This window comes from Gymnoscopelus braueri, assembly GCF_963280865.1.
Source record: "Gymnoscopelus braueri genome assembly, chromosome: 9".
Lineage (NCBI taxonomy): Eukaryota > Metazoa > Chordata > Actinopteri > Myctophiformes > Myctophidae > Gymnoscopelus > Gymnoscopelus braueri.
The window spans coordinates 8,612,060-8,634,244 of NC_137610.1; the positions used below are offsets into that span (position 1 = coordinate 8,612,060).

The 22,185-nt window shown below is 40.8% G+C and overlaps 1 protein-coding gene across 1 annotated transcript; it reads right to left on the reverse strand.

The window, feature by feature from the left end:
- Positions 1-1,180: 1,180 nt before the first annotated feature.
- On the reverse strand, positions 1,181-11,342 carry rerglb (RERG/RAS-like b). Its single transcript, XM_080437177.1, has 5 exons — positions 10,614-11,342; positions 7,286-7,342; positions 6,702-6,775; positions 5,136-5,293; positions 1,181-2,550 (listed from the first exon to the last, which is right to left on the reverse strand). The coding sequence occupies exons 1-5, from the start codon at positions 10,663-10,665 to the stop codon at positions 2,265-2,267; spliced, it is 627 nt and encodes a 208-aa protein (XP_080293303.1). The 5' UTR covers positions 10,666-11,342; the 3' UTR covers positions 1,181-2,264.
- Between the last annotated feature and the right edge of the window lie 10,843 nt (positions 11,343-22,185).

Below are 22,185 nucleotides of genomic sequence, written 5' to 3' on the forward strand. Positions count from 1 at the left end.
GTGTGTGTGTGTGTGTGCGCGCGCGTGTGTGTGTGTTCATGAGAGCGTGCGGGATGCAATATTGAAGCAGGTCAGTGGGTTGGTGGACTGATATGTTTTAACTTCAAAAGGCCTGTGTGGAAATGTCTGAATGGGGAAAAGGGAAAGTTGCTGAGTTCATTAAAATTGTTCAACATAACCTATATTGCTATAGAGATGGCCCACTGCAATGTCAATGAAAATGAGATTCAAAAGGAAGAATTCAACAGAGATTTAACAAAAAAGCATAGTAAATGGCATAATAGTCCTTGTTAGAATAGAACCTTAGTGTTCCATAGGTTTAGTGACAATAATTCCATTGGCATTCAAACTGCTTATATAGCATAACCGTACATATTTGATGTTGTAAGTATGCTGTATGTATCCGTTTAGTACTTTGGTGTGTACTTTAATGGGCGTGGTGTGACACTAACTGCAAGGGTAAGCAGATTGATTTCCACTGGGCACAAATCCTATAAATGATCTCCCTCCTCCAAAGAGCATGCTGTTTAGAAGCTAGGCTGCAAGTGGCAACAGAAGTCTAATGCCATCTAGTGGTTACAAATGGGAAATATCCCTGTTTTGTACACCAAAGGAAAACATTATTATGACATCATGTTTTTCACCTTCCCTGCAAGCTTGCTGTTCAATTTGTTCAGGCTGTTTTAAGGTGACTGATACTGTAGTTTAGTGGGTCCAACAATTGGAATATTTCCTTGCAAAAAAAATACAGGTTTGTTGAAAAGCAAGGAAACCATCTTGAGATCTTTGTCCGGTTGCCCTGCACACAATTAAAAAAAAACTCTTTGGTTCTTTGGATCATGACACAACTCTGCATATAGGCCTCACCAAGATCATGTATCAGACAGATTTTTCATATTCCATTCCCATTGGCTATACTGACTTCCAAAGTGTGCCACCCCTGGGTAGGCAACCCAGTGTGTGTGTGTGTGTGTGTGTGTGTGTGTGTGTGTGTGTGTGTGTGTGTGTGTGTGTGTGTGTGTGTGTGTGTGTGTGAGTGCGTGCGTGCTTGTGCGTGTGTCATTTCCCCAAAAAACTTTCAGCAAGCACGCTGCACACATAAGGAATGTTTTCCTTTTTAGCTCCGAGCCACAGGAAAACAGGAGTCTTATTAAGTCATGTTTTACTTTAATTTCCTCTCAAACTGAAAATGTTTTTACAGTATATACAGTAATAACATTGACCAAACGCTGTAAAAAAGAAAAAAAGAAAGACATACATTGCATACCTGGGTTTGATGTAATATTCTTATTTCATTTACTTTGTTATGACATACTGCAAATGGAGACATTAAATGTGCTACAAACAGAATGAGTGTCCTCTCACAACCTTTCTGTTGTTTTCACTTCTGTAGATATTTCGAAATGCTAAATCGGCTGAACTGAAAAACAAAATGAGTATTATACTACTTCATATTTACAAGTTACTTAAAAAATGTTGTTGTTAGCCATACATTACTTATCTAAGGGAACGATACAAAAATAACGTATACTGTACTGACTTGTGGGGGAGCTTTTAAAGCATGTAAACAAGATAGGCCTTATAACCCATGGCTCTATTAACATTATATAGCTCATAAGCTTTTAAAAAATATATACTTTCTTGAAACGTGAAGAGAAATGAGTCTGCATGTCCAAAAAGTGTGTAATATCTGCTGATCAGTTGTTTTGTTAAGAATGGTTTTAGTAGACAAATATGTTTCCAAATTCCAATATCTATAATGATATCCTGACATGGTAGTGAGTGAAATACCTGTGGAGTGTTTCATTCTTGTGTGACAGTATGTGGTTTAGAGAATGGTTTGAATGTAACATGTTGAAATTGCCACTTAACGTGTTGGTAGTATTTACATGCAACAGTACGCATCATTTGAATGTATAGTGCAGTTTTGCTCAAAGTGGGGTCTAGGGACTCGCAGGGCTCTTTGAGGGGGATCCAGATGGATCCTTACAAGTCTGAGAGCGTAAAATTGGAACCAAATGGACCCTTAAGGGTTACAGGTCCATTTGGTTCAATTTGTACGCTCTGGGGTCCTTGAAATTTAAAACCGCTGGTATCGCGCTTACTGATAGGAATATGAATGTACTGCAGTAGTTTTCAGACACAGCACATTTACTTCTTGTTCAAATGCCAAGTTCCCTCTTATTTTGATTTCAGAGAACCCAAGACAAACTCAGTCCAGCCAACCTCACAGAAAGCCCCTACAATAACACTGACTCAAGCCATCACACAGACTTCCTCCTTTTTCCAAAGACGTTGTTGATGAGCTTGGCCATGGACTTGGAGCCGCTGTAGCGGCGGCGGTCGGCGCGGTATTTCAGATGCTCCATCACGTGACGAATGAGCTGTGTGAAGAGGTTGGCGATGTCCTGGTAACTCTCAGCCGCCGACACCTCCTGGAAGTGGCAGTGGTTCTCCTGAGCCAGACAGCGGCCCTCCTCCTCGCCAACTTGCCGGGCGTAGCACAGGTCCTGCTTGTTGCCCACCAGGCAGACGGGCACCTCGTTCTCCCTGGGAGAGACGGACGGACACAAGCGAGGAACATTTTATTTGGACAGTCGGGCAGAAACCTCTGATCTCCATCTTTTTTTGTTTTTTTTTCGTAAATCAGCACCCTACTTGATCATACTACAGCGTCACACAAAACTATCAAAAGTAGCAGATCCACAAGCTTGAAACACGGCGCGCTATTTTTGAATTTTAATCCTGAAAAATGAAGCATAGCGTTAGTTCATGCAGGACATTACGTCACACATTCATACTCCTTAACAAGGAGGTCCCTTTAAATACGGCTTTGCATTCACTAGGTCTCTGCTTGTCTTGCTGCCTGCTTGTCTACTGCTTAGCTGCCTCCTCCGCCCCAGCCTCCACCTTTTGATCAGTGTCTGGCATAGGCTCAAATACTTGTGATATTATATTTGCTAATTCAAACTAATATGTCAATGTATTGCTTATTGTTTGATATTGTATCCCTATGGGGGTTTTGCTTAACATTCCTTGATTTTGCATAGCATGCTGCTTGGACAAAATTCAGGGAATATCTCCAAGAGCGGAGCCTTTAACGCCAAGCTTAACTGTATTCCATAAAATCTACTTTGACGTGAGTGTTCCTGACTGAAGTAACAGTGTTGGACATATGAGGTTTCCACCCAACAGAGACGATTTATTTGAAGGCAGTTATGAGGACAGGTATTTGAAGGCAGGCCTGGGTCAGGACATAACCTGTGATACGAGTCCTGAACTGAACTGGAATCAAGAATGACAAGGGGCGCCGATACTGTGGGTGCCTCGGGGCTAAAGCACCCACTGTGGGTGAGGAGCACCCACTGGGTGCTGGTCAAAAAAATAAAAATCAAATTAACCGAAATAAAGTTACAAAACCCCCCCAAAAAAGTAAATTATCCGGCCAAAACCCGCAAAATTTTTCGTGCATGTGTGCCAGGTTGGGCACCCACTAGAGCTTATAAATATCGGCGCCCCTGCAAGTGGCCCAGGTCACAAATCAGATTCAGACCCCAGACTGGTCTGTTCCTTGGTAATCAAATGAGGACAGCCATTGGGACTTTTGGGTTGAAACTACAAATGCTATCTTTTTTAATTTGTTTTATTTTTATTGAGTGAATGAGTACAAGGTACAACATGCTCCTTGACAATTCAAAACCATAGACTAGTCATCTAACAAAAATCAAGGACTACAACTACAAATGTTATCATCAACAGGTTAACAGCTACTATAGGAATCAAACTATTGACGTTATGCTTATTATGTGTATTCATGTTAACTGTCCCTTGTGATCGCTGGTAATAAAGTAGCTGGTCATTGGTTAAACAGTAATGGGACCAGAAATGGAGTAAAAGCTTCAGGAGGACACAATATTGTTGCTTTTGCCACCTGATATTCATTCATCACTACAGATATTATTTTTTTCCCAATCTGTGCAGGCATTATGACCCAAATACCAACAGCAAATCTCTTCCTGTTACATGATGGATCTTTATGGAGCATGTGGCATGTTGGATATGGCCCACTTTCTGGTCTTTGGACTGTATCTGCGTCATGTTTATGGGCCTGAGGTGAATCCCTCAATCTATCATGTCAGGTCTTGTCAAACTTTCCAGCATACCTCAAACTGCAGCCCATGCCAGTGTATTTCGAGTGTTTGTAGAGTAAAGTTATTATTATTGTAGAGATTATTTGCCTGGAGGTTATGAAGATGACCTACTATTTTCTGTTTACTAAAGAGCTGGAAAGACGGGGAGACTCCTCTTACTGAACAAACACTCTGTAGCAATGATTACTATCAGAATATAGTTAATATAATTAACTTTTTAATAACTTTTTTAACCAAAATCTTTTGCTTTTAACCAAAAATATCAGCACCTTTAATTTGTGCTTGGCAGAGAAAGCAAACTTATGGCTTAGGCCCGATGTTACCATAACATCGAGTGTGTTTACCACACAGGGAAAATTCAAGCAGCATTTATCTAGTTTGTCAATCACCAAACACATTTTCAGAGTTACTTTTCCATAATATCACTATTTGACTATCACTTTCAAGCGTCTTCTGCTGGTTACACCACACCTGTGCATCTAATGGTATAGTACAGTCCATTGATTCGTTTATTTAGTTTATAAACATTTATTCTGGAAAATGTATAATTAAAAGCTGTACTTTAGAGTGCAACACAGATCTACAACCTCATGGTCCAAGGTACAGTACAATGTAGCTAAGAACTGCGGCCCGCAGATTAATATCGGAATACTGATATATTATTGATTTCAGCTGTTCCAATTCCAAACATGACCCGCTTTAATTACTTCAGTAGCTTAATGACTAGTATTAATTCTACTGTCTTTTTTATGTCCAATGTATTTGTATTTAAGTTCATAAAGTTAACATAAGTATAACTAAATGCAATTAAAATTAAATAACATTTTTACTTTTCAGGATTCTAATTCAAAAATAGCAAAGAATATTATATGCAATGTGGCACTCTGGAGTGAGTGTGGATATATAGTGGCAATCTCCATCATCAAAGTTGCCCACCCCTGGTCTAAACGTAGGCTAAAAAAACATCATTGTACTGCTTCTTACCCTTTGGAGTTGTCTGTGTTGTCTGTGCGTGCCTCCCTGATCTGCTGCAGGATGTTCTTGGCATCGATGAAGGAGGTTCTGTCGCTGATGTTGTAAACCACCACAAATCCGTCTGCCCAGTCCACCGGCTCCTCCAGGATACACCTGGCCTCTGAGCCCTGCCAAATCACGTTCAACTTTATTCATCAGATCCTGATAATGAAACAGGCTCGAGACAACGTAATTTTGGAGCATGAAAGCACATGAATACAGATGAACACAGTCACATGGTGCCAAGGATAACGCTGGTGTCCTGCCAAGTGATATTACTTTATTTTTGTATCACGTTGACAATTTCACTGTCACAATTGCTGTGTTGTTAGTTTTGTCTCGTTGTGTGCACAGTTCTTGGGAACTTTAGACTAAACAAGTAACAATAACAATGCCATCTCTGACTACAAGCTATGTGACTGATAAAAGACATGATCAAACAATGCAAATACAAATCACAGTTATCTGTTCTTTAATGATTGCCAACTCTTGTGGTAACAAATGAACTAGTATTATTATAACACAAAATAATTTGTAACCATTGTATCAAATACCCTTAAGAATATTGTTTGATTTTATTATTGGTACCATGATTAATTAAATAAGCTCTCTAATCAGGTTTAAAATTACGGCATCATTCCATAACTTTTCTGCAGTAGTTCTTATCCTGAATGACACCATGGCACGTGCACTGAGAAAATATGTCATCATACAACCTATAATGAACTTAGGGGGGGGGTACTTAACAGTAAGAAGGACATGCAGCCAAAGCACGTGTCTGAACCCCTGGAACACAGATGCCTCAATGCCATAAAAAGTGCCATTATTCCTACAGTACCTCCGCTGTTTTTTTCCTTACGTTCTCCACAGAATGAAGGCCAGGTCATAAAGGAAGGGGAAGACTCAATGTATAGCATTCCTTCTTAAGGAGGACTCGGCTTTACAGTGAACTTAGCAGAGGAGGACAATGGCTGGGGGCAATACCAATAAAGCAGCAAAAGGTCCTCTCAGCACTCTGGCCTCGTTGGTGGAGAGGCAGCGCAGGCTGCGTGGCTCCTTTTCTTCAAAGGGCCCAGTCATCGGCCCACATTTCCTCAGGACACTCATAAATCTCACTGGACCCTCAACATTAAGTGGGGAATGGAAGGTACACGTGCTTGGCGAAGGTAAACATTTGAGCAGGACGGAGTTCGTTTGAGGTCAGAGCTGTGTACAGTAGCAATGTTTGTATAGTGCCATTCTATAGTAGCAGTGATGTGTAGGTATATTGCAGTGTTTGTGGACACTGCCCATTGTTATTGCTGTACAATATTAATAATTTATGAAGGAATCAAAACATACATGAACACTAGCCTACCTTTTCATGTAACATAATAATGTAGACTCTGAATTTATGTTGGTTGAGATTTAGCACAAAAATCACCATTTCAAGAAATTGTGAATAATCGAGGTGGATTGAGTTCATCAGCCACTACAAGCCTTTCTCATAGTGAGATCTATATAGCAATGTTTGAGTGGGCTGTTGTTTCATTGTACCTGTGAGCAGGGGTCAAACACATCCAGGTTTAGCTGTCTTCCATCGATGGACATTCTCTTATGGTACAGGGAGTCTGCGATAAGGAGTAAAACCACAGGGAAATCATGCAGCATAAAGACATAGTTGTGCAATCAATCAATCATATGAAGTATAGACTCGAGTCACTCCACATATATAGTTAAAGGAGTAGTTCACCCCAAAAAAAATATCAATTGCACACCCCATAAGGCCTTGAATTCATGATTTGTTTTAGTTTTTAAGCCAATATTTGTATTACCGGCGTAAAGATGCTACTGTATCTGGTAGGAGACACAAAGTAGACTCTTTGTGTCTCCTACCGGAAATACACCCGGTCATCAAATTATTGGCTAAGGAATGCGACAAAAAAAAAAAACATGAATTCAAGGCTTCATGGGGTGTGTAATTGATAGAAAATAAGATTTTTTTGGGGTGAAATACTCCTTTAACATATCTCTGAAAATCCAACAATATCCATGGTTTCTGAGGACAAAAGTTGCTTTCCACCAACCAACGGCGAAACCCTTGCAACATCATGAAGCTACAATGCTGAGAGAACACTCACTAGCATTGGAGGCATATTCACCGATGAATCTCCGGGTCAGGAACCTCACCAGGACAGCTGTGGGGGGACAGAGACACATTAGACTGCAGTGAAACAATGGCTTCATTATGTACCTGCCCCTCGTTGGCATCAGCAGTGGGACTCTGGATAGCTCACACCACCAGCAGCAGAAATGTGACCAATTGGACCGGATTCATGGTTACACTTATGGAGACGTGTGTAGTACAGTTGCATGTAGAATCAAGCCCAAAAAACTGCTAAATGGACCCTCATTCTGTATATAGGTCTATACACACGCACATGTGTGCGTGCGCGCGCACACACACACACACACACACACACACACACACACACACGCGCACGCACGCACGCACGCACGCACACACGCACGCACGCACGCACGCACGCACGCACGCACGCACGCACGCACGCACGCACGCACGCACGCACGCACGCACACACACACACACACACACACATACACACACACACAGAGCACCATGTCCTCCACACTGCATCTCCACAGTAACAGCCCTGCTTGGCAATCATTTGGGGGAAGGTCAGAGAGACATCCTGTTGTTTTATGAAAGCAGTGTAGAACAGATCCAGACAACCTCTCCAACCACAAGCACCGCTGCCACAGAGAGTCAATAGTGACACTCAACAGGACACACTCACTGGGCTCTTAGAACCGAGCCCCTGCCTTGTTCTGACCTGCATTTTTATTGAGGCCTAAACATGCAATACAGAATTTATTTGACCACCAAAACCGTGACACAATGACACATGGATGCCTTTTAACTCAATTTTATTAGTTTTTAATCCAGAACTTAAATCATGACTTTAAATGTACAGAGCTGTTCACAGTGTGGTTCCAGGCAATAATGTAATCAAACATTATGTGACTTTAAAACAGACACATAATTCAAATTGAAAAGCTCAGCAAATTAATTTGACTGTCCCAGTATCATTTAGTCAAATCACTATGTGAATAAAGCCAGTAGACGAGTGACAGTGTGTTTCACTATAGGAGGCATCATACTGCAATTGTAGATAGGCTACAATGATATATTTTATAGGGTGTTAGAGGCAAAGTTCCTGCCCACCACCATGGAGACTGGGGTTTGATTCCTCAGCAGTGCCTCCGGCTTGGCCGGGCACTCCAATGAACACTGGAAGGGTGGAACTGGAAGGGATCATGTCATGTTCCTCCTCACGCGTTACACTATCCCAGTGAAAACTCACTGTGCTTGGTGACTCCATGTGTGGAGAAGACGCATTGTTATCTACAGTACATAGGTCCTCCCCAAGACCAACAAATAGGGGTTGGTATGCTGACAGGGACTATACACATGAGGGGTAAAAGGCCATGACTAAACTGGGCAGAAAACGAAAGAAAAACCATGAGAACAGTTCATAAACATTTTCATGATTTTTATCGTTGTCACAGTAAATTCCCAATAAGCTTAAAATCACCTCTCAAGTTGCAAACAAGTGAGAATGTTTACACCCCCAGAATTATGCTCTCTGTCTCTTTAGACCAAACTGAACTGTATGCAGCTCCATCTGATTGGAACCTAGCTGTTTCAGTCAACATTGTGAGTCGTGACTTGTATTATTGTGTTAGTTTCAATGATTTACATTGGTCTACCCTTTTTATGTTATATGTCCTTATACATACCTTATTACTTTAACATCTTCATTGTATAGTATTATATGAGACTGTGGTTAGTGTTTAAAACCTGTTACGGTTTAGGACTAGGTCTAAGTCAGGTAGGCCTACATGTCCCTGACGAAGAGTCTAGGTCTTCGTGACGAAGAGTCTAGGTCTTCGTAACCTGACAAAGGTCTTGGTGTGCAGATATTTCCTGCACCGGTCAAATTTGTGGATGTGCATGCATTACATTGAACTGTATATGTTTACATCTAAGTCATTCATGCAGTACTCAACAGCTCAACACTATTTCTAAACTCTCAAGTCATGGTCAAAAGGCATCTATTTGTTACTGACTGTACATGCACACAGTATAACAAGTTCCAGGAAGGCACTGGGATGCAAATGACAGACATTTAAAGGTCCACTAAGTGATATTTTGTATATTAGTAGTCATTGATAGAGTGTTTGTTCAGTAACAGGGGTCTCCCTGCCTCTCCAGCTCTTTAGTAAACAGAAAATGCATTTTCAGGTATACCAATTTTCTCCAATCAGTCATACAGGATACAGGATAAACATGTGAAATTGGAACAGATGACACCAAGAAATGAGTAGACAAAATTGGAACTGGAACGCTATCAAATTTAAGCTGATAAATGGGTACTCTCTCCTGATTATATGAAACTGGCAACCCACATGTAAATGTGTTTTCTGCTTATTAAAGAGCTGGAGAGACAGGTAGACCCCTGTTACTGAATACTGTACGGCAATGATATCTGAATATAGAGCTTTGGTCTTTTCACACAAAAATATCACTTACACTACCTTTAAGGAAGGAATGTAAAATTATACAAAAATAATTACTGGGTAGAGTAATTAAAAAGAAAGCAAATGTTGAAGCTGAAGAGCTAATTATGCTTGATAAGGTCAATAGTATGCAATAATGATATATACTAGCAATATTTTTTTAATTATAGTCACTTTGGAGCTTAGTACTGTACATGCAGTTCAGTGCCATACATTACCATACAATACCAAATCAATTACTCAGAAAAAGAACTTAAGTGGGTTCTTACACACCTGCTCAATAGTACAAGACATGTGCATGCACATTTAGAGTTGATGTTGCTCTAAAAGAAATTGGGCCCCAAGTTTTACCATGAAATCATGGCACATTATACTGTACATAACATTGGCTCTGTATACTTGGTCTGCTCCTGCTCTTTTTCCCCCTCTACACCCAATCTCTGCCTGTGTGTGTGTGTGTGTGTGTGTGTGTGTGTGTGTGTGTGTGTGTGTGTGTGTGTGTGTGTGTGTGTGTGTGTGTGTGTGTGTGTGTGTGTGTGTGTGTGTGTGTGTGTGCGTGCGTGCGTGCGTGCGTGCGTGCGTGCGTGCGTGCGTGCGTGCGTGCGTGCGAGCCTATTTTCAAAAGATGTATACATTTGAAAAGTTGTGAAATGGTACATTCTGCGTAATGAGTACTTTCTACTTTTGGTACTTTAACTACATTTTGATACCAATACTTTTGTACTTTTACTCAAGTACATTTTGAATTGCAGACTTTTACCTGTAAACAGAGTATTTCTACATTGCAGTATCGATACTTTTACTTAAGTGAAAAATGTGAGTATACTTTTCCCACCACTGTCCAGCACCCCACATGGTGTCACCCACCTGATTTCCCAGCTCCCTCACTGCCCAGCATGGCCAGCTTGATGTCGTTCATGCCTGGACGCCCCCTCGGCTGCTGCTCTCTGCCAGGTCCACAGGTGGCTCTGCTGTGACTGGTGTCTAAGGATAACTTAGCAGTCTGGACCACGACAGGATGACATACACCCTCTCCTATCACCTTCTTCTTCTTTTCTTCTTCTTCTGTCTCTTCTTTTCTTCTTCAAAGGGTCCTTTCACTCCTGAAAGACTTGAGGGCAGAGAGGCAAAACAAACATCCCATTTATCTATCTGGATCACTCTCTCTCTCTCTCTGCTGGTCTCTATCTTTTTACTCTAAAGTTCTGTCCTGCTCTCTCTCTCTCTCTCTCTCTCTCTCTCTCTCTCTCTCTCTCTCTCTCTCTCTCTCTCTCTCTCTCTCTCTCTCTCTCTCTCTCTCCCTCTCCCTCTCTAGACTTTTTCTCTGTTTCTCTCTTTTTCACTCCCTCTCGCTCAGTCTCTCACACACTCAATTCTCTCTCTTAACCCTTCTGCCTCCTCCTCCCTGTATCACTCTGAAGTTTTTTCCAGGTCTCTGTTTTTGTGCCCCCTCCTTGTGCGTTCTCTCTCTCTCTCTCTCTCTCTCTCTCTCTCTCTCTCTCTCTCTCTCTCTCTCTCTCTCTCTCTCTCTCTCTCTCTCTCTCTCTCACACACACACTCTTTTTTTTTCTTTCTCTCTCCCTCTCTCTGCCTCTCTGTTTCACTCTCAAATGGTTTCTCACTCCCTGTCTTGGTCTCACTACTTCTTATTTTCCCCTCTACCATCTCCCATTTCAGCCTCTCTCTCTCTCTCTCTCTCTCTCTCTCTCTCTCTCTCTCTCTCTCTCTCTCTCTCTCTCTCTCTCTCTCTCGCTCTCTCGCTCTCTCTCTCCTGTGCAATATATCTCTCTTTTCTATCTCTTTCCCCCTCCCTCTGAGAGGCTACTCAAGGGTCAGGCCCAGACTAAATGTGTTGTTTTGTTCCTGGAGACAAAGGCTACTGTCTGAACTGCTTTTTACAGACACTTATAGTGTTTTAATTATCCTCTGAATATTGTGTTTACTGTCTGGCTGAAAACAACAGGAGGAGATCTTGAGTGTTTTTCTTTCTGTCAATTGGTGTGTTATCTGGTATCATTTTTAGAATTACAGCACAAGTAATACTAGCATACAGTACTATACATACAGTACTAGAAGCATCATGTGTAGTAGCAGTAGTATCAGTAGCAGTAGTGGTAGTAGTAACAAGAGTAATATCATAGTTGTAGTAGTATTTCATGGGGGTGGCGTTGTCATCAGGTAACTCTCAGTAACAAGAAATAAAAAACTATAAAACAGTTGCAGAGTTCTGCTTCTTATTAGCTTTGAGGGAGTACTATTTATTGGTAACACTTTTATTTGTTCAAACAGCTTGAATATGCTTGTTACTCATAAAGGCACAACTGAATGTTGAACACATACTGTACATTTTTTAAAAGCATGCAATTTTATCGAAACACGCATATACTTTTCTTCGCATCATACATTAATAACATCTGATCTCATGTAGACACCTGATGTTATTATAAAGAGACTGTATTGTGGAAAAACCTTACCACACATGAACAACACATAGAGAGCATTGCAGTTTGGAGTAAAGTGTCACACTGTATGGCAAACCACAGAACAGAAAAACACACTATTACGGCTTCAGTCATACATTGACATCATGGTGGAATCACTTTTATTTGGGCCATCCATCTCCATTGGCTTCCCCACCACACGCAATGTGGCACACGCAACCAATAAATCATCTGCCCGTAACCGCCATTTCACAGATGGGAACATCAGCCAATAAAACACAAATAAGTCTTTAGACTTCAACCACATTTCCCCCCCGGTCCGACCTTCTCACTAACTGGTGCTGGGGCCCTGTTCCAAAATTGTTTTATTTGATCCTGTATCTGTGGCCTGCAAAGTCGCTGGACCTTTTCCAGAAGAAAGCCACAAATTCATCCCTTTTGCCTGAGAGAAGTCTGTTGTGACTCTGCTGTGTTTGGGTTGGTTTTTAACTCTGACTGGAAAGCAAAAACTACACTTTTCTAACCACATAAACTGTTGTGCGTCAAATAGCGAACATAGACGATCTACAAGCTCACACAACGTGTCGCAAAGTGATACGTTGTGAACTTGTATATCGGCAGTTTTGCTGAATGTTTGCCTATGTTTGCCTATTAGACTTGTCCAGGACGTTAGGGTTCATGTGGTTAAAGTTTCAGTGTGGAACTTTAATTTGACCATAGAAATGTTGTGTATATGATCACAGATTCTTGAGTTTTACTCAAATGGATTTAATTTTTCTGAGCTTTTCCGGGCCTTAAAATAAAAGTCAATTTATGATATAATATAATATAATATAATATAATATAATATAATATAATATAATATAATATAATATAATATAATATAATATAATATACTATTTTACCTTAAAAAATCTGCTAATGACGCAATTTGACAGAGAAAAATGCCTCAAAGCCCAAACGACGAATTTTGGTTGTTGTGGCCGGGCTAGTTGTTGATGTTTGAATCATGGATTGGAGCTTAGATTTCATGAACCAAAAGCAATAACGATGGAACAAAAATGATGTAACTGCATTATGTCAGTTCTCAGCCATTCACTGTCCATGTAGTGTGACTGGGGCTTTTTGAAAAGTTTACCAAATATGCTCTTTCTTGTCAATGATGTTTAGAAATCTCACAGCACCATGATACAGCTCGCATGAGGGCAAAATAATTGTTACCAGACATTTTCATATTTAAAGAGTTCAGATGGGGATAAAGTGATGGACTTTAATTCTCTGATTCATTTGATTGTGGAATGTAGGGTGCAGAATAGAAGAATTAATCTTGCGTATTTGGAAAAATATGTTTCCAGTGATTGGCCTAATCACACCTAATCCTAAAACATTAAACTAATCTTGACCCACTTCATACTGTATGTTGAAGCATTCAAACTCATTTAAGTTAGTGCCCAGGGATATAGGAAAATACATAAAATGATAATAAACTAAACTAGAAAAAGTGCTCCTCGGAGCACAGGTCTCCGCCAGGTCAGGTACGTTATTGTGGCCTCCTGGTGGCGCTATAATAGGCCAATGTGAAAAGGGTGCCATTTATTATTAGGTCTTTCACAGCAATCGGACACTGCATTCATGATTTGAGCAATTTTGTTCAAAAAATTTGTTTTGCTAAATTAGACCTGCTGGTGGCGCTATAACAGGCCAATGTGAAAAGGGTGGCATTTCTTCCTCGGCCTAGTGGGAATGTGCGTGTGAAAATTCACGGAAATCGCAAGCTGCGTGCATAGTTTGAGGCTTTTTGTTCAAAACGGACCAATCCTGCAAACTTTGGAAGCCAACCATAGGCAATGAGGATGGAATATGGGAAATCGGACAGATTTGTGTTGATCACATGACTATAGAGATACTGTGTACCGATTTGCATGACGTTTGGATAAAATCTGTAGGAGTAATGTAAAAAAAAATGGTTTTGCACAAATCGGCCTCCTGGTGGCGCTATAACAGGCCCATGTGAAAAAATTGGGCCAGAGGTTCTGAATTGGCATCCAGGGAGTGTGTGTGCACAGTTTCGGAGCGACCGGGCCAACGGTGCCAGAGATTAGCTGCTAACACACAGACAGGACACACGGACGGACACACACACGGACGGACGGACGGACGGACAGGGGCGAAAACATACTCTCTCGCCATGCCTTTCGGCCTGGCGGAGACAATTAGCATTCCAAATTCAAAATCAGGTCTGTGTTTTCCTTCACATGCCTCTCAACTTTCAATCTCATAATCTCCTCAATGAACATTCTACATTCCAGCTCTGATCAGAATCAAATTCCTTGTTTTTGATTCCAGGGTGAGAGCATACAGTAAGGCCCAGCCATCCATGACACCACAAGACCTATACAGAAAGAAAGAGAGAAACATTTATACTGTACGTGTGTGTGTGTGTGTGTGTGTGTGTGTGTGTGTGTGTGTGTGTGTGTGTGTGTGTGTGTGTGTGTGTGTGTGTGTGTGTGTGTGTGTGTGTGTGTGTGTGTGTGTGTGTGTGTGTGTGTGTGCTCGCGTCTCTCTCTCTCTCTCTCTCTCTCTCTCTCTCTCTCTCTCTCTCTCTCTCTCTATAGGTTACAAACGTAACCCTGGTTATTTGAGTATTACTCACTCAATGTCTTGCTTATGGGAGAGCGCCTGTGATCACGCCAGGGGGGCGTTCTCCCATAAGCGAGACATTGAGTGAGTAATATGAAAAATATCATTAAATCATATCTCAAGGGATGTCACATGAACACGCAGTGAGTACAATTCTCACAATATTTCTCACAATTCTCTATTTTGCCCATACAAGAAGAAGGCCAGTAAACACACACACCAGAGCACGCCAGACATCTCAAACTTGAACCCCAGCATGCCTATTCTGGAGGGAATTAACATTCACAAAAAATAGCAGCGACAGCGAGGCATTGTGAGCTTGTAGATCGGCTATTTTTGGCAAATAGATTTGGTGTAGACTGAAAAAAGCCGTCCAAGTACAGTTTTAACTCAGGTCAGCTTTACTATGAGTGGAGGGTTGAAGTGGTTAATAGGCCGTCTATGGCTTTCAGAACATACTGTAGGAATGCCTCTGTAAGGATTGGCATCCGCAGGGCACAGTACATTATGGAGGTCATTACATAATGTCTAGCCTCAGGAATCACTGAGCCTCAGGAATCACTGAATGGGTCAGTGTTTACACTGTGGGATGGGATTGTCTCCCTACAGAATATGTTGTATGGCAGTGTCTCGACATTTTTTACTTCAAGAATGGAACTAGGCACCAGGCCCCAATTTAACAATGTTCAACTATATGGGACCACAATGGATCCTCCATTGTAATTGAACTGCGCTGTGAGCTTGTATATCTGCTATTTTTTTAATAGCCAACGTATGCAATATGGATAAAGGAGTGAAAATGTATAACACCTTTTGCTGGGGACCCCCTGGAACCCCCTCAAGGACCACTGGTGGTCCTCGGACCACTGGTTGAGAACCACTGGTTTAGAGTGTGCAACTGTGCATTTGTACACTCTCTGATACAGACCGGTAAGGGTCCAATTTGTTCGTTGTTATGTGCACCCCAAGGTGCAGTATGGGTTTATTAGAAATTGAGAAGTGTTCCAAGATGAGAATATAGATGAAAACAGTCAGCAATAATTGTGTGCAATACTTGCTGAGCAATTTACTAATTTCTGTCAGTGCAACATACAACAGATATGTCTGTGGCCCCTATACACAGTGTTTTTGAGAGTGTCAAATAGGACAGGGATATTCACTCGCGACCCACAAAAATGGATCCGCGACCCACAAATGGGTCCCGACCCACTGTTTGGGAAACAGTGGTGCATAGGGTCTTAAATGGCAGGTCAAAGTAAAGACAAAAGTTAGTTCCTGTACCTACATCATGGTTTGTGGGTCATGTTTACTCTGTATGATCCCATTATCCCCACCGGCTAAGGCCTGGCCACGCTCCCTGCCTTTACAAGCTAAGCTAAACAACTTCAATGTGAGAATGTACAGCGAAATGAAATGGAACTGAGCACACATATGACTTAAGACCCTGAGGCATGGTTTCAGTTAGTTTGAAGTGCAGCGATAGAAGCCTCTCAGCCCGATGACATCATATGAAAAACCCTATTGCTTTTGTTCCACGACCCCCTACCCCTGTCGCCTTATAGCCTCAGTTCCATCCTCACCCCCCCCCCTCCACTCCACTCAACGCACCCCCAGCCCTACTTTGCTCTCCCTCATGTTTGATTCCCAAATTTGGGCAATGGCAGAGAGGTTTTCAACATCTTCTGAAGACGAGTAGATGTGACGGTTTGACTGGGTGTATTCTGAGGTTCCAGACCCGTTTTCAGAAAACATTCAAAACCTCAGTTTTTACAACACAGCAACAGTCAAAGCTGCAGAACAAACATCATCCAACCATTATCTTCTCCTCTTGGAAAAACATTTTTGCCGCTAGATACCAGCACTTTTACTGTGAATTACAGACAAAAATAAAGCAAACGAAAACCTCTTTATGCTATCAATCAAGGCACCACTCTATTACCAAAAGTGTTATAGTATTTCACCCCCATTCCAAGACAAACACAAGTGGAGGAAGTCCAAAACACTTCACTGTACCTCAGAAATACATATTTTAATGCAAGACCTGTTCAAATCCCTCTTCCAACCATCTTTACTGTCTGGGACTTGTGTTTAAAGGACTTGAAATGACTTGTTTTCTATCAATTACACACCCCATGAGGCCTTGAATTCATGGAGATTGTTTTGTTTTTGTCGCATTCCTAAGCCAATCAAATTATTGGCTCAGGAATGTGACAAAAACAAAAGAAATGGGGTGTGTAATTGATAGAAAACGTTTTTTAGGTGAACTCTATAACTAGACTAGACTGGTGGTTCTCAAACTTTTTCATGTCAATGACCCCCAAATTGATAGGTATTTGGCCACGGACATTAGTTCCAGACACTTTTTCAAGATCTTTCAAAAATGCTCAAAAATAACTAGCAGCGTGGCAAGAAGTGACGCGCTGTGAGCTTGTATATCTGCTATTTTTTAATATCCAATGTATAAAGCATGGATGAAATGGTTAAAATGATTGTGATGCTGTAACCATTTTGCTGGGGACCCCCTGGAACCTCGATCCCCCATGGACCCCACTCTTAAAACCACTAGACTAGACTGTTGCCCTACATGTAATCCCAGTTACTTTTCAGCATGTCCTTGTTCTCCCAGCATGATAATTAACTTACCATGTTGTTTGAGGCACTCTAGGCATTACTGTGACCTTCACTTACAGTCAATCTGGATAAGAGCGTCAGCTAACAACCTCAAACGGAAATTGGGATTGTAACAGTTTGTTACATGTACGGGTTTGACACCACACATTAAATGTCATTTAAAATACTTTCACTTAGATGAAATAGTATATAGCACAAGATTAAGATAAATGACAGGTATTTTAAGAGGGTTGAAACTAGAGTACATTGGCTCAGATAATGAAAATACTGGACCCTTCTGCATCTTGATTGAATCACTGACTTTGGGTAAGTGAATGTCTTGAATTGAGCTTTTGGAAATGAGCTTTGCATGCTGTAGCCATTCCAACATGATAATTCCTTTTTTTGATTTTGTCCTTGCTTTCCCTGTCCCCCCACCCTCCTCTTCCTTTTCTTTTCTCTTTCTGAAAATAACAAAAACGATGGAGCTCTCACAAAAACGACTTCCACCCACGTTTTACACCTGTAAACCAGTGATGTGACAATAACGCTGATCCATGATTCTGAAAGTTACTAATCATCTGGCTCTTGCAGTCTGATATACACACTTTATGTAGATCTTATCTCTATGAAGAGGGCCCCCATAGCACTGCACACGTTTCATTCATTTTCTATACTCTATCATATCCAGAATGTGAGAGAGAGGGGGGGGGGGGCTTTGATGTTCAATGAATCATCCGTGCATCAAACTGGAGACACCAAGAGGAAGAGAAAAACAGAAAGAGAGAGGAAAGGAGAACAGTACAGGGCAGGCAGGAACGAGACAAATGGGGAGAGAGAGAGAGAGAGCAGGGAGAAAAAAAGATGGACAGAAGGAAAAAAGGAATAGAAAAAGAGAAAGATGGAGAGCAATAAAGAGAGACAGAGAAAGAGGTATACGGACAGAATGAAAAAGGGGGGTGGACAAGAGAAACAACAGACATGTGGCAGGGGTTTATTGGGCGATGTAGAGCGGGGTAGAGCAGACACGAGCGGGGTATAAACCTCGCTTTGATAACATCTCATGCTCAATTTCCTCCATTTTACTCAACATTAGCCACAGGGTGACTGGCCCCTAAAAAAACTCCTCTCTCTCATCTCCCTCCATACGTCTTCATTCATTGGCTGTCAGATCTGGATCCATGTGAACGTTTTCTATAGATCAAAGACACAGCTTTTACAGTATGCCTTGCATGGCTTCTATCAGCGGCATCCATCTACTATACATACTTCAGTTTTCACACATCATGCACCTTGAAAATTATGAGGATTATATAAGAGGTTCGGGCCGCTATGGGACTCTCACACCTACGTCGCACTGAACCATCTGACCGATATGTCTGAGTCATTGTGCCAGGGGCTTTGTCAGAGTACCCGTTGAACCCGTCTGTCTGTGTACCTTTTGTGCCCATATATGGAGGTACCTGTCTGTCTACCTGTGTCCCCTTTTCAACCTATCTTCATAAAATGTGTCCTCACTAATGCTCATTGTAATATGGCAACATTTTTGTCTACTTGGCCTGTGTCTCAGAGGAGGGCTGTGGACAGTTCAGAAACCCGCCTACCAGTGACATCATCATCCAAGCTAATAGAAACTGCAGGCTGTCTATAATGGAAGCCATTGTTCTCGCGTCAATAAAAAGAAATAAAAAAAGAAATGTTGAAATCTTATTTGGGGAAAAAAAACCTGCATAACGATGATGTCACTGGTTGGTGGGTTTCTGAAGTGTCCGCAGCCCTCCTATGAGACACAGAAATGAAGATAGGTTGAAAATGGGTGAAGTTGTTCTTTAAACCAATTTTTATATAGGATAAGGAGGCTCATTGCAACCTTATTGCTATGCACTGACAATAACAAAGGAATTACATACAAGTATTTGAGTGACCAATGTGTAATGGTCAAACATCCCCACCTCAGAATCTCACCCCTGCTGCCACCCTGGAATGAAACACATTTATTCAAGTAGGCTACAGTGCTTAAGTACAATTTTGAGCTAATTTTACTTTACTTGGGTATTTAAAACATTTGTAATACCTATTACTTCTATACATCTCAGAAGCAAATATTGTACTTTTTACTCCGGCACAATTATGACAGCTTTATAGTTATTAGTTACTTGGCAGATTTTGATGATCAGAACATACATTAACTAATAAATGATGACGTATTATAATGTAGCTACCCAGCAGCACATAAAGCAATTACAACCAACCCATAGCTTTACCAGTTGCTATATACATTAAAGTGATACACACATTAATGCACTACTCATTACAATCCAATAATCACATGAGTGTGAAATGGTCCATTTTGCTAAATGAGTCCAATAATCACATGATTGTGAAATTGGCCGTTCTGGCATAATGAGTACTTTTACGTGTTGTGCTGTACAGTAAGTACAGTATGAAAGTAAGACATTTAGATGCCAATATTTTTGGCATCTTTGGCAAGTAAAAAAAATTATTCTGCATGGACGTTTACTTGTAAAAGTGAATTTCTACATGGCGGTATTGCTACTTTTACTTGCAGTAAATAAAACAGTACTTCTTCCACCATACAAGGTCAAATTCCACCAGAAACATGTGTCATCTACCTCCCTTTATTTTGGTCTCAGCTGTGTTGGACAAATTAGTCTCAGTAAATAATTTGGATGAACAGAAAGTCCCGAAAGGCTTGCTGATCATAATCTCATGAGGAGCAGGGCACTTGAAGTGAGGGAAACAAAAACAAAAGCTGACAGAAAGTCCAGTAGAAATAGAGACTGTTGTTATGGCTCTGTCAACTGTGGTAAACATGTCCATGCTGGCCTGCTACAGGAGACATTTGTTCCTTCTAACGGAGAACACAAGTAAAACTGAATTCACTGCAACAATTCAAGTAAAGCTATGATCCACAATTTACCACATTGTCTAAAATGTGAGTATACTCACAAGTGTTTAAGGAGTTTGCTTTGTATAAGCTTGGAATAAGCCGTAATGTTTTAAACTGGCACTGCCCAAAACCGTCTCTATATTTTACTATCTCACAGGAAAATTAGCAAATGTATAGAGCATAAGGAGAATAAAATACAACAAATATTGACACAATAGTATGTCAACCTTTTAAATGTAAAACTCCATCCCATGATGTCAGTGTGTTTATAAAAAAGAATACAAATATGACAATGAAAATATGTCTTTGATCCAATGAATCACAAGGCAAACAAAGCCCATGGCTATAACATGGATGTAGTATGATACCACAGCTATAGAAAGGGCTTTTTAAGCCTACAGTTATAATGGTAATGTTCTATAATTGCATTTGACCATTGAGAAGCTTTTAGAATAGACTAGTAATGTACGTGTCCTCATGCAGAAAATTAGAAAGTGCCCCATCAACATAACTGCCATTTAATCGTGTTATTAATGTGAAACATTATGTCCTATCATGTGTAGATAAGCACTCTTTGATGTGTAGATAAGCACTCTTTGAACGCACTACAATTAGTTGCTTAATTGCCAAATTGTGTTAATTATTCATCTTTGTCGGCATCATTATGTAAAGTGTTCCCAAAATACATTTTATCGTCACAGCATGGCTTACAATAAAGGGTTTTTATATCAGCCAACAATGTGTTTTAATTACATTCCTTTGGTTGATGGCATTCTGCTGTATCCAAGCAATAACTGAGAGAGCATTATCAGACTTGCATGTTGTTCTACTTGAGACTTCTTCCAGTAGTGTTTCTCAACTCCTTCTCTTGGACACAGAATACTGCTGCTTTGCTAACCCTATAGACTGCTGGTTAGCTGTCTAATAAGGAATTAATAGGCTATTAATTCCCCCCATAGGCTATACAGGTTCTTCCAGGGAACACAATTGGACAATATGTGTGGGCGGCATGACCATTAAAATAGACATGATTTGGACCTTTAATTATAGCACCACCATGTGGTCAGTTGAAGCCATTTGTGTCCAAAGTGTGTTGTGTTCAGTGTTCAAAGTTTCAAGCCTCTACATTTTACTATCTCACTGGAAAATGTGTATGTATAGAGAAGAACAAAAATGAAACATGCTGTAGGAAAACCATAGGTTGTAGTCTGGGTCCCCACCATTTAATTAGCTGATTGAATAGAAAGGCACCATTCTGGGTTTCATCCTGGGGCCCCTAAGGGTTCCTGGGGGGTCCCCAGCAAAACTAATAGTATACAGTAGCATCATTTTAACCACATTAACCCTATACAGTATATATATTGGCTATTTGAAAGTAGCAGATCTACAAGCTCACAATGCATTGCAACGTGTTGTGAGCTGAATCTTGTATGGGGGTCCCTGGCACCAAATACTTTCAGATGGGGTCCAAGTCTTAATTTGGGGGTCCTTGACATGAAAAGGTTAGAGAACCACTGGCTTAAGTCATCATTTATACCTCTCTTATGCTTATAAATTAAGCATAAGATAGCTAGCCTACGATGGTATCGCACGCCAAAATAGCAGCTCTACAATCGACGTGTCGTGAGCTTGTAGGTCGTCTAATATTTACAATGAAGCATGAATGTTTTCTGTTCATGGCTCCATATATGTTCCTGCAATGCTCTACTGTATATGACCAGTAAAATATAGTACCTTGCATAACAAAACGCACAAAGAACCTTTTACTTGGTACATTTTGGTTGTAATATGGTATATTGTGAAGCACAATAAATAAGCAATCCACAAAGGACATACA